This window comes from Maniola hyperantus, chromosome 4 (assembly GCF_902806685.2).
Source record: "Maniola hyperantus chromosome 4, iAphHyp1.2, whole genome shotgun sequence".
In the NCBI taxonomy this organism is placed as follows: domain Eukaryota; kingdom Metazoa; phylum Arthropoda; class Insecta; order Lepidoptera; family Nymphalidae; genus Maniola; species Maniola hyperantus.
Genome location: NC_048539.1, coordinates 12,387,121 through 12,399,695, shown reverse-complemented (window position 1 = coordinate 12,399,695; position 12,575 = coordinate 12,387,121). Strand labels below are relative to the sequence as shown.

General features: G+C 40.3%; 2 protein-coding genes across 6 annotated transcripts in view; one reads left to right on the top strand and one right to left on the bottom strand.

The window, feature by feature from the left end:
- pot (papillote) overlaps positions 1-12,575 on the bottom strand; it is an 88,605-nt gene that overhangs the window by 20,199 nt on the left and 55,831 nt on the right. The window lies entirely within an intron of this gene.
- LOC138402303 (uncharacterized) lies at positions 2,731-3,918 on the top strand. Its single transcript, XM_069498451.1, has 3 exons — positions 2,731-2,897; positions 3,241-3,538; positions 3,874-3,918. The coding sequence occupies exons 1-3, from the start codon at positions 2,731-2,733 to the stop codon at positions 3,916-3,918; spliced, it is 510 nt and encodes a 169-aa protein (XP_069354552.1).

The following is a 12,575-nucleotide window of genomic DNA, read 5'->3' as shown; positions in this document are numbered from 1 at the left end:
CGAAAATTGTCGGATTCTTTTATTTAAATTCAGATACAAGCTAGCCCTTGACTGCAATCTCAACTGGTGGTAAGTGATGATGCTGTCTAAAATGGAAGCGGGCTAACCTGGAAGGGCCAGTTTGTATTAAACCCATGCCCCTTTGGGTTTCTACACGGCATCGTACCGGAACGCTAAATCGTTTGGCGGCACGGCTTTTCCGGCAGGGTGGTAGCCACGGCCGAAACCTCCCACCAGACCAGATCAGAGATTTAGAAATTATTAAACTCCAAACTCATGCCAGGAATCGAACCCAGGGCCACCCACTAATAAGACCACAGTGCTTACCACTGCGCCAGGGAGGTCGTCTTAACTAAATTAATTCGTTCAGATGTAGTGCGTAAAGAGCCTTAGGTACATAACTGATTAATTTGTGTGGGTACAGCAAAAGGTTAACGCGGTGGGCGACCAGCGACGTCCTTGTCGAGATCACTCGAGTCGAGATCACTCGAGTCGAGATTATCTTTCCTCGCTAAAATGTCAATTGTCTGTTGTCATGCTCATTGCAAACTGTCTTTTGTGGTCTGTTGAAAAGATGTGTATCAAAAAGTCATCGACATAATAAGTAGTACATGCAAGTTCTTTGCAAAAGGTACAGTGTGACATGGCTATCTTGGCGCGTGGCGAAAATCGGAACTAACGTTGCCGTCAAGTGTCCCCTTTGTTCTTGTTTGAATTTTTTAAGCCTTTCTTCTCCAACAGCGCCCCCTGTCTTTACGGGTAAAATTATTTTCACACGCCATTTTAACTTTGTGTCAAAAGTACGATTATAGTCCTTATTTTAAAAGCAAACCCTACTTTTGACATGACCGTTGATCGATAGAGTTAAAATGGCGCGTGAGAAGTCATTTTGTACGGACTTTATCAACATCGAAATTTGCGTCAAGCTAAAAAATTGTAAAATCGTAACCTACACCTCAGTCCACACCCACTATTTTTACCTGTCGTGGGTGCTGCAGTCCTCGAGCACCCACAGAGTCGGTGTGGCGTGCCCTTGTCCACGCGGACGAAGTTAGAAGTAGAATTTAAATCTTAAAGCCAACTGAGCCCAGTCAATTTTGTCAATTCCTGAAACACAGTTTTTACTACCTCAGGAAGCAAGGCCTCACACTAAAGCTTGTTCTTAACTAAGTACATGTTAAGAAAATAATAAAGATTATTGTTAATAATTAGGGGGTAGTGAAAAACAACTTAGTTGGATAAAAATAGTAGGTAGGTAGGTATTATTGCATCGCAGGGAGTCGCAAAGAGTGGATTCAGGCGGCGCAGTAGCCTGTACCGTGGCGTGTGGAGTTCCCTACAAGAGACCTAAGTCCAGCAGTGGACGTCTATCGGTTGTTGATGATGATTACATAAATATAGGTTCAGAAGCTGGTCTGGTACAATACAAATTAAACGTTGAAACTTGAAAGCACATCGAATAAGCTCTCGAATATTGAACTCTGAGCAAATCTCAAACTGTCGTATGGGGCGCATTAAAAACCAAATTTATTGCCAGGAATGGCGTTTTGCGATAACTAGGGGCGTTGAACTTTGGCTAAAGAAGTTTTTGCGCTTATGTTTTTTGCTTACATCATATGCCTTATTTAAATATTCGATCGACTATACTTAATTGCTTTCCGAAAACACACAAAGGTAAAAAAATAGTTTTTTTTATGTTGATATATTTGCAATTATGTATTTGGTTTCTTGTCCGGTTCTCGTCATCTAAACATTCTTTATAATATACTTACTTACTGTAAAATATTATAGTCTAACGTAACTTATCGAAAAGCATTTGGAAAATAAGTAATGTTTCATTTTTTAATTATGATTTTTATTGCTTTTTTAAATATATTTTTTAAATTAAAATAGTCCATTTTGTATAGTCAAAATCCGCCAATACGTTAAGCAATGCGCAAGCCTACAATAGTGAAACGTGCGTAGAGTATGTTTTAATAGTGAAACGTGCGTAGAGTATGTTTTACAATCGAATTGAATTCGATATCAATCAGCGCCCGCAACGGTCGAAATTCGTTACGCTATTATGGAGAATCGGCATATTTCTATGTTTTGTTGTTCACTGTTTTATATTTCAACTAGCCTATTCCCGCGACTTCGTCCGCGTGGGTACACAAATTTCAAACCCCTATTTTGCCAGGGGTAGAAGTTTCAACAATCCTTTCTTAGCGGATGTCGACGTCATAATAGCTATGCGTATCTGCATGCCAAATTTCAGTCCAATCCCTCCAGTAGTTTGAGCTGTGCGTCGATACATCAGTCAGTCAGTTTTTCCTTTTATTTGATAATTTTGCAACATGAAGATGACGAAATACGCATTATACAAGTTTCGGGAACTGGTTTTCGTTTTTACTCTTAACCATTTAACAATAATCTGAAATCCTGGAATCCAAGGCGGAGGCGCGGCAGTTTACGGCTGCGATGGAGATAAAAACTTGTATCATAACAGCATTACCATTTATGAACTTAGCGAGGTGTATTTACGAGTAAGTAAGGAGAGGTGTACACTGGTGCGGTTTGACTGAAATGGAGACGAGCGGAGCGGAGTGAATCGGAGACGTCATTTAACAATATCCGAAATCCTGGAATCCATGGCAGAGACACGGCAGTTTATGACCACGGTGAAGATAAATACTTGTACTTATCATATTATTTTATCAGCATTTAGCGGGGTGTATTTATGAGTAAGTAATGAGAGGTTGGTACACCTGCACTGGGTACGTTTTGACTGTGGAGACGATCGGAGCGGAGTGGAAACGTCATTTAACAACGCGGCAGCTTATGGCTGCGATGGAAATAAAAACTTCTATCATAACAGTATTACCATATTTTATGAACTCAGCGAGGTGTATTTACGGGTAAGTAAGGTAAGTAAGGAGAGGTGCTCACTGGGTGCGTCTTGACTGAAGTAGAGACGAGCGGAGCGGAGACAACATCTGAAATCCTGGAATTAAAAGCGGAGGCGCAGCAGTTTATGGTCAATATAGAGATATCAAGGAAGCCACAGTTGCCGTCACAAATACAAATCGGACATAACATCTTGGAGAGAGTTGACAAATACAAATATCTTGGGTCATGGCTAACAGACTCGTGGAAAAGTGACACTGACATCCGGGTTCGCATTGAAATTGCTCGCACATCATTTATGAAGATGAAGAAAGTTCTTTGTGGTCGCCAACTTTCTCTAAAACTCCGTATCAGACTCCTGCAATGCTACATTTGGCCCGTAGTTCTATATGGTTGCGAGGCATGGACCCTAGTGGAGGACTTACGGAAAAAGATCGAAGCCTTCGAAATGTGGACGTATCGCAGGATGCTCCGCATAAGCTGGACGGCTAAAGTATCCAACGCTGAGGTTCTTGCCCGGATGCAGAAAAAGACCGAGTTAGTTAAAACCATCAAGCAGCGTAAGATCTCGTACCTGGGCCATATTTTGCGACACAATAGGTACCGCCTGCTGCAGACAATCATGATGGGTAAAATAGCTGGGAAAAGAGGGGTGGGAAGAAGAAAGAAGTCATGGCTACGTAACATCAGGGAGTGGACTGGCATTAAAACAGTCGGAGAACTATTCCGCCTAGCCATGGACAGGGAGAAGTTTAAAAAACTGACTGCTGACCTTCAGTAATGGAGAGGCACTAGAAGAAGAAGATAGAGATAAAAACTTGTGTTATAACATTACCATTTATGAAGTTAGAGAGGTGTACCTATTTACGGGTAAATAAGGAGAGGTGACCCCCTACTAGCTGTGCTAGTGACGTCTAGCCCCAAAGGGGGGAGAATGGGGGGAGAGTTAGCATAAGGGACAAGGAGGTGACATAAAATAATTTGTAGGGAGTCAAGAAGGCGCCCCGAGAAAATGCCAAGAGCAAGTACTGAACGGGCGCCCTCCCGCAATTCGGCCCATACAACCGAGAGGTTGATGGAGCCATGGGAGGTGGAGGGTTGTCCCAATGTTGGGCAGAGGCCTCCCTTTCTTCCTTCCATCTGTCTCTGTTTAAGGATATTTGGGACTAGGCTGACATATTATAGGCATCGAGTTCATCACACCTCGGCCTGGCTCGACGTTTTAGAATTTCAACAAGCTTATTTATCGTCAACTTTTCACGTATCTTGTAAACCTGCCTTTATACCAATGTCACAATGGAACGTAAGTTCGTTTAATTTTCGCCCTTACGTTCACAGCCATAAGACACGTATAGCATCTACGTTATTAGTATGAAAAACTGCAACCTGTAATACAGGTATATTAAATTAACACGTCGACAGTGCGGAGGCGCTTGCTAACACCACAGTCCACATCCTACGGCTTGACATGTGTTAATGGATTGGTCCCGCACGAAAATACATAAACTTCGGTTCTTTAACAAAACGTACAGTAATCTTCAGTCAAAGTCAGTCAGTCTCTATTTGACTGAAGATTACTTCAGTCAAATAGAGATTTATATAGAGTACTAGAATATGCTTGCGACTTCGTCCGCGTGGACTACACAAATTTCAAACCCCTATTTCACCCAATTAGGGGTTGAATTTTGAAAAATTCTTTCTTAGCGGATGGCTACGTCATAATATTCGTAGCTATCTGCATGCCAAATTCAGCCCGATCCGTCCAGTAGTTTGAGCTGTGCGTTGATAGATCAGTCAGTCACCTTTTCATTTTATATAATTTAGATTTCAGTTTTCTCAAAGTATTTCTTTGAGAGTGGTTGGGAAATCGAGGTCGCGATGAAGATCTGCGTTCCGCATGAACCACGGGGCCTCCGTGGCCCGAACTCCGATGCCAGTCAGAGACAACTTGCTTTTAGAGTATTTAGAGCAAAGCAAAGCTTGGGATAAAATCAAATGCGTATTGAGCCCGTTTTATGGCGAACTTTTCTAATAAACCCCTTAATTAAATTCATATTTTTATTGAAGGCATTGTAAATTAACAGCGCCATCTGTTAGCATTTTCTTGAACTAAATGCTAAAAGAAAATTTAGTTCGAATTGGGAAGGAAATAATTTGATAAATTTCAATTTTTTATTTTCAATTCACATTTTTGATAAGTACAAGCGCAAAAACAAAAATCAGACAATAAAACGGTCACACTTTGAATCAAATCTTTTATATCGAATAAATCCTAACGAAAACTGCTAAAAACATCAGCGACTAGGTACGGATTAGATCTTATAACATTTTACCTATATACTTAAAATTAGTATGAAGTGGGCCAATAAATAAATTTAAAAGACGCACGTAAAAATCCATACTAATATTATAAATGCGAAAGTGTGTCTGTCTGTCCGTCTGTCTGCTAGCCTTTCACGGCAAATCCGTTCAACCGATTTTGACGAAATTTGGTACAGAGATAGCTTGCATCCCGGGGAAGGACATAGGCTACCTACTTTTTATCTCGGAAAATCAAAGTGTTCCTACGGGATTTTTAAAAAACCTAAATCCACGCGGAAGAAGTCGCGGGCATCATCTAGTAAAAATAATTACCTAAGTACTAACCAAACAGACTTCTGTTTTAAAAACTTACATCAAAACGACTCGAATCTTTAAGTAAGTACCTGCATAGTTACTTAAAGTCCATATATCACCCAAGGTTAAAGAAGACGATCAAAGGAATTTGAACTCAATAGGATTAAAAATAGGTGTTATTTAATCCATAAGGTGCACGTGTAGTGTAGGTGGTAATATGACGTAATTGTGAACGACCTCCTCGGTACATTTTTGGCTGTGACCGCTTTCACTTTTTGCTTCTGTCTCAAATCTCAATGCCTGATATTCGGTAGGACCACAGGTTTGCAACTAGCGTGGCCCCCTCAGTCCCTCTCGCTCAAGCAGATTTTCCTACTTGTGAAATGTCATTCCTTCTACACTTCACGTTGTTTGTCAAATACTCACGTACAAATACATTTTGACAAACAAAAAAAGTGGCCACGGTGATAAGGACAAAACATAATCATTTTGTCACGTTCTAACAAGAGCTTAAATGCATTTAGCTATCTCGCTCTAGCAGTAAGTGTCACAATAGGGCTACTTCTAACAGTCCTTGTTCTGAGGGTAGGACGCAGGTTCTTATTGTCTTACATGTAACAAGTTGTTATTTGTTAACATTTTACTTAACCCTGAGTTTCTTTTCAAGAAAAGTAACACCAAAGTAAAATGATCATCATTGCACCAACGTATCGCCGGCCCTCTATATGGGCACGGTAGGTCGATTTCGTTGTAAGCTGTGGTAGCCTAGTGGTCAGGACGTCCGCCTTTCAATCGGAGGTCGGTGGTTCGATCCCGGGCACGCACCTTTAACTTTTCGGAGTTATGTGCGTTTTTAAGTAATTAAAATATCACTTGCTTCAACGGTGAAGGAAAACATCGTGAGGAAACCTGCATGCTCTCAAAGGTGTGTGAAGTCTACCAATCCGCACTTGGCCAGCGTGGTAGACTATGGCCGAAACCCTTCTCACTCTGAGAGGAGACCCGTGCTCTGTAGCGAGTCGGCGATGGGTTGATCATGATGATGATGAAGGTCGATTTCGTAAAACCTGCATCAATCATTATCACAATCTCTATTGTTGTGATTGGCGGAATTTGTGCGATTCTTGTTGCAACAATGCATTGTAGCCAATAGTGAGCGAGCGTCAACCAATCAGAGGTGATTGCGATCTTGACATTGTAGCTGTCATTCTATCGCAAGCGAGCACCAGCACCTCGATTGCGGGAAATCTGCATCAATCATTATTACAATCTCAATTGTTCTGATTGGCTGAATTTGTGCGATTCTTGTTGCAACAATGCATTGTAGCTAATAGTGAGCGAGCGTCAACCAATCAGAGATGATTGCGATCGTGACTTTGTAGCTGTCATTCTCTCGCAATCGCGCTGCAGTAGGGCGATCAGAACAATTGAGATTGTAATAATGATTGATGCAGGTTTTAGACAATCGCCCTTACAGGTCTCGCAGAATGAGAAGGGATTGCTGGGTGCAGATCTTCATTAACTGAACTTGAAACCTAAACAAAATAATTACTAAAAAGATTGTGTAGGTTAAATACTTACCTACTTACTAAGTTTAAAGAAAATTGAAAATCTTTTTTTTATCCCCTATAGTCATGAAAGTTTTTATGAAAACCTGTAATTTTTCAACAAATATCGGAAGACAGAAGCCAAGAGAGGAGAGAGGCCGGTCAGCTAGTTTTAGATGTTGAGAGAGTTGAGAACACAGAACCCTCTGTCTAATAAGTAGGTATAGGTAGGTACTAACTGAATACCGGGACATTTGACCGGTGTTTTTTATGATCCACATTTCCTTTTCCTGTTTATTTGAAAGTTCTGAGAACTTTTTGTAGCCAATTAAGTATCTACTATCTCTAAAACGTGAGCGATTTTATAGATCGTGATTAACTTGACTTCATTTGTTCATAACTATACGTACCTAATACATATTTGATAGCCATCCAAACTTGGTAATAAAAATAAAATAATACCTAGGTACCTACCTATTTAGTTAAACAGCTGTACAGGATATTTGATATTTCGTTTACGGTATACAAAAATGTGTCCAAGGTGCTGGAATGGCGACCTTGCACCGGAAGACGCAGCGTTGGAAGACCCGACTAGGTGAACGGACGACATCAGGCGAGTCGCAGGGAGCCGCTGGATCCAGGCGGCGCAAGACCGTGGCGTGTGGTACAAGAGACCTATGTAGGTACAGCAGTGGACGTCTATTGGTTGATGATGATGATGATGATGATGATACAAAAATGTTCTGTTCCTAACTGAATGAAAATGTTGATGATTATTTGAGATCGAATCCTATTGCTTACTTGTAGGGTAAGAATATTATGATAAACCAACTAGCTGAAGCTCGCGACTTCATCCGCGTGGATTTAGGTTTTTAAAAATACTATGAGAACTCTCTGATTTTCCGGGATAAAAAGTAGCACATCTCACTCTCCAGTCTCCAGTTCTTTAACCATATCCATGCAAAAAATCACGTCGACCTGTTGCTCCGTTGCTGCGTGATTGAAGGAAAACCAAACACACTATTGCATTTTATAATGTAGGCCCTAAATGGAACAGAGACGGCCCAAGCGTCACAGGTGATTCCAGGACCTGCACTCCTCAACGGGAAAGAAGTAGAAATAGGATCTATTCAATTAAAAAAACCGGCCAAGTGCGAATTAGACTCGCGCACGTAGTACAATCGTATCTTATCGACATTTTTGCACGATAAATCAAAAACTACTTACTAGATTGCATGGTAATGTACATCATATATATTTTTTATTTTTATCATTCTCTTATTTTAGAAGTTACAGGAGGGGGGGGGGGGGGACCCACACATTTTACCACTTTGGAAGTGTCTCTCTTGCAAACTATTCAGTTTAGAAAAAAATCATATCAGAAATCTGAATATCATTTTTGAAGACCTATCCATAGATACCCCACACGTATGGGTTTGATGAAAAAAAAATTTTGGTTTCAGTTCTAAGTATGGGGAACCCCAAAAGTTATTGATTGTTTTTTTTCTATTTTTGTGTAAAAATCTTAATGCGGTTCACAGAATACATCTACTTACCAAGTTTCAACAGTATAACTCTTATAGTTTCGGAAAAAAGTGTCTGTGACATACATCCAGACAGACAGACAGACAGACAGACATGACGAATCTATAAGGGTTCCGTTTTTTGCCATTCGGCTACGGAACCCTAAAAATCGAACTTTGCAATAATAATGGTAAAAGTCCAAAAAAAGTTCTGTATGGCCAAATATAATTGATTACTAAAAGGCGACCCGGGTTTTTATATAAGGATGACATCATTTTAAAACTTGATTCGGTATTTTTGCATAATGCTTACTTTTACGTCATGAACTTTGGCAATATTAAAATTGATTGGAATGCTGATTTGGACGAAAACAAGATAAAAAAACAATCATCAATTTATTTCTATTGTTAGACTTAAAACAAGGTTGAATAAAACAATTAGGTAACAAATATACAGGACCTAATGTTTTTCTCTATTATCGTTTGACCTCTATCCTACAGAAATAGACAATATTGTAAATCGAATCTTTAAAAAGAGCAACCGCCGAGTTTCTTGCTGGTTCTACGCGGTAGGAAAGGCATTCTGAAGTAGTAGAGGAAGCTCTAGGTTTAATCCTGAATTGACGATAATAATATATCAAATTAATAGGCTACGGTGACGTGAAATGAAAGAAAAATAGGGAACCTACATTAGGGCTACTTGTGTCAAATCCATACTAATATTATAAAATGCGAAAGTGTGTTTATCTGTATGTCTGTCTGTCTGTCTGTCTGTCTGTCTGTCTGTCTGTCTGCCTGTCTGCCTGTCTACTAGCTTTTCGCGGCTCAACCGTTAAACCGATTTTAACGAAATTTGGTACAGAGATATTTGGTGCATCCCGGGGAAGGACATAGGCTACTTTAAGTTTTTATCCCGGAAAATTGAAGAGTTCCCACAGGACTTTGAAAAACCTAAATCCACGCGGGCGAAGTCGCGGGTATCATCTAGTGTACTAATATTTGACGCCTGCCAGTGCCTCGACTTTTTATTAGAAGTTCTCTAATTCTCATAAACGTGTTGTAATTATCCAGGTTAGCCCGCCTTCATCTTAGACTGCATCATCAATTCATCACTTACCACCAGGTGAGATTGCAGTTAAGAGCTAACTTGTATCTGAATAAATAAATAAATAAATAGAACTATAGGTATGCCTACCAGGAATCAAAATTCAATTTCAATTTTATTTAATTTCAATTTATTTATTTGTTTACAAAATATAAATGACTTTTACAATTTTACACCTTACAAATAATCTAAATATATATAAAAGGAAAAGGTGACTGACTGACTGACTGACTGACTGACTGACTGACTGACTGATCTATCAACGCACAGCTCAAACTACTGGACGGATTTTTGAAAATTCAACCCCTAAGAGGGTGAAATGTGAGTTTGAAATTTGTGTAGTCCACGCGAACGAAGTCGCGAGCATAAACTAGTTCCCAATATTATGCTAGTTAACAAAATAATGTGATCCTGCCAAAGGAGTACTTAGTTAGACACTCGTACTAAGATAACTTGTGTTACGAAAATTGGCACTTTGTTTCTCAGATGTGAACATAATCTTCGGTAAGTAGGCATAGATTTATCATTAGGTAGGATTTACTGCAAGGCATATCGAGTTCAAATCAAATCAGTCGCGACTTGCGAGTGCGCCCCCATAGTTCCTTATTGAGTAAGCGAGCTATTTGCAACACTAGTCATAGGCCATAGCTAGCCACTGACAAGTCGCTTACCGGACTGGTTCTTAGACTGGTTCCACTCTACTCCAAATAATTAATATCTCGGCACATTTGAATCCATTGCATTTGCAGGGCACTTATATAGGCGATCACTACCAACCTATTGTCTTTGTGTGGTCGTGACACAAATAATTTTGTATTGAGCCATTCACTTTTTATTTTAAAGTAAACTTTATGTATTAAGGACTAAGCGGTGCTAGCACGTGCTAGCCTAGACTAGAGGCTCCTTCGGCCTCCAATTTACTCGCTTATTTTGTACTTTTTAAGGTTCCATACCTCAAAAGGAAAAACAGAACCCTTATAGAATCACTTTGTTGTCTGTCTGTCAAGAAACCTACTTCCCGTTGACCTAGAATCATGAAATTTAGCAGGTAGGTAGGACTTATAGCAGACATACTTAAGGGAGAAAAATCTGAAAACCGTAAATTTGTGGTTACATCACACAAAAAAAATTGTGAATAAGAATGGATTAAGCCATAATCCGCCACGCTGGCAAAGTGCGAATTGGCATGACTTCACACACCTTTGAGAACATTATCGAGAACTCTCAGGTATGCAGGTTTCCTCGCGATGTTTTCCTTTACCGTTAAAGCAAGTGATATTTAATCACTAAAACGCACATACCTAACTCCGAAAAGTTAAAGGTGCGCGCCCGGGACCGAACCCCTGACCTCCGATTATGAAGGCGGACGTCCACTAGGCTATCACAGCTTCTATCATTACGTAGTAATAAGTTAGTATTCTGTGCCCTGGCTTTTAACCTGCCTGGTCTTGACGACCTCCCTGGCGCAGTTGTAAGCGCTGTGGTCTTATTAGTGGGAGGTCCCGGGTTCGATTCCTGGCAGGGATTAGGAATTTTATAATTTATAATTTTCTGGTCTGGTCTGGTGGGAGGCTTCGGCCGTGGCTAGTTACCACCCTACCGGGAAAGCCGTGCCGACAAGCGATTTAGCGTTCCGGTACGATGCCATGTAGAAACCAAAGGGGCATGGGTCTATTAAAAACTGCCATACCCCTTCCAGGTTAGCCCTCTTCGATCTTAGACTGCATCGTCACTTACCACCAGGTGAGATTGCAGTCAAGGGCTAACTTGTATCTGAATAAAAAAATAAAATAAAAACTTAAAAATTAAAATCTGCGGTTTTCGCTCAGAATATACGTTCTGTATTCTAAGGGTTTTCGTAACCTGTCCAAAACACGGGTTCGATGCAAAACCACATTATTTATGAGATCATTCCCCGCCGTTGATTAAATCAATTTTGTTGGAATTACCGAAAATTCGCCGCTGCACGCTGGCGCGAATGCGATTTTTTATGCTTTTTAGGGTTCCGTACTGAAGAATACCAACGGAACCCTTTTTTACCAAGCCTCCGTAATCCGTCTGTCTGTCTGTTAGCGGGCTGTATCTCGTGAGCCGTAAGGCAGAGAGTTGAAATTTTCACGGAGTGTATTTCTATTGCCGCTATAACAATTACTAAAACTTAGTAAAAAAACAAGATGGCGAATTTCAAAATGGCCACCATGCAAATTAAAAATAATCTAAATATATATGTAATAGAAAAGGTGACTGACTAACTGACTAACTGATCTATCATCGCACAGCTCAAACTAGGTACTGGACTTATCGGGCTGAAATTTGGCATGCAGGTAGCTATTATGACGTAGGCATCCGCTAAGAAAGGATTTTTGACAATTCAAAAAGGGGGTTACATAGGGGATTGAAATTTATGTCGTACACGCGGACGAAGTCGCGAGCATTAGCTAGTACATACGCTACATATACGATAAACCTTACTTTTGCCATGACAGTTGACACATGAAGCAAATGTGGCGAGTCCTTTCTCTGATTGTACGCGTAATAGTATTTATATCTTGTATACTTATACGGAACCTTCCGTGTGCGACTCCGACTCGTACTTGACCGATTTTTGCTCAAAAACGCTGGCCAATTTTGGAAGCACTGATTGGTCTAAATGACCACTTTCTCGCAAAAGGATAAGACGCAGAAAGAATAAATAACAGGGTGATGTATTTTCGGAACAGGGGTCTTGAAAGCTCCTCGATAAGGGGACAAGTTTTTTTAATTTATAGCCTGCAATCAGACATGCTGGTAAGTGATGACGCAGCCTACCTAAGATGGAACTTAGGATGGATGGATGGACAGTAATTTTAGGGTAAGTATTAACTTACGCTCGAATTTACGCTTGAATCGTATCCATTG

Excerpts from the sequence above, each read along its gene's own strand:
- LOC138402303 (XM_069498451.1), top strand. The coding sequence starts at position 2,731 with ATGAGAGGTTGGTACACCTGCACTGGGTACGTTTTGACTGTGGAGACG. Across the intron at positions 2,898-3,240 it reads TCAGCGAGGTGTATTTACGG|ACTCCTGCAATGCTACATTT; the intron begins GTAAGTAAGGTA and ends ACTCCGTATCAG. Across the intron at positions 3,539-3,873 it reads AAATAGCTGGGAAAAGAGGG|GGAGTCAAGAAGGCGCCCCG; the intron begins GTGGGAAGAAGA and ends AATAATTTGTAG.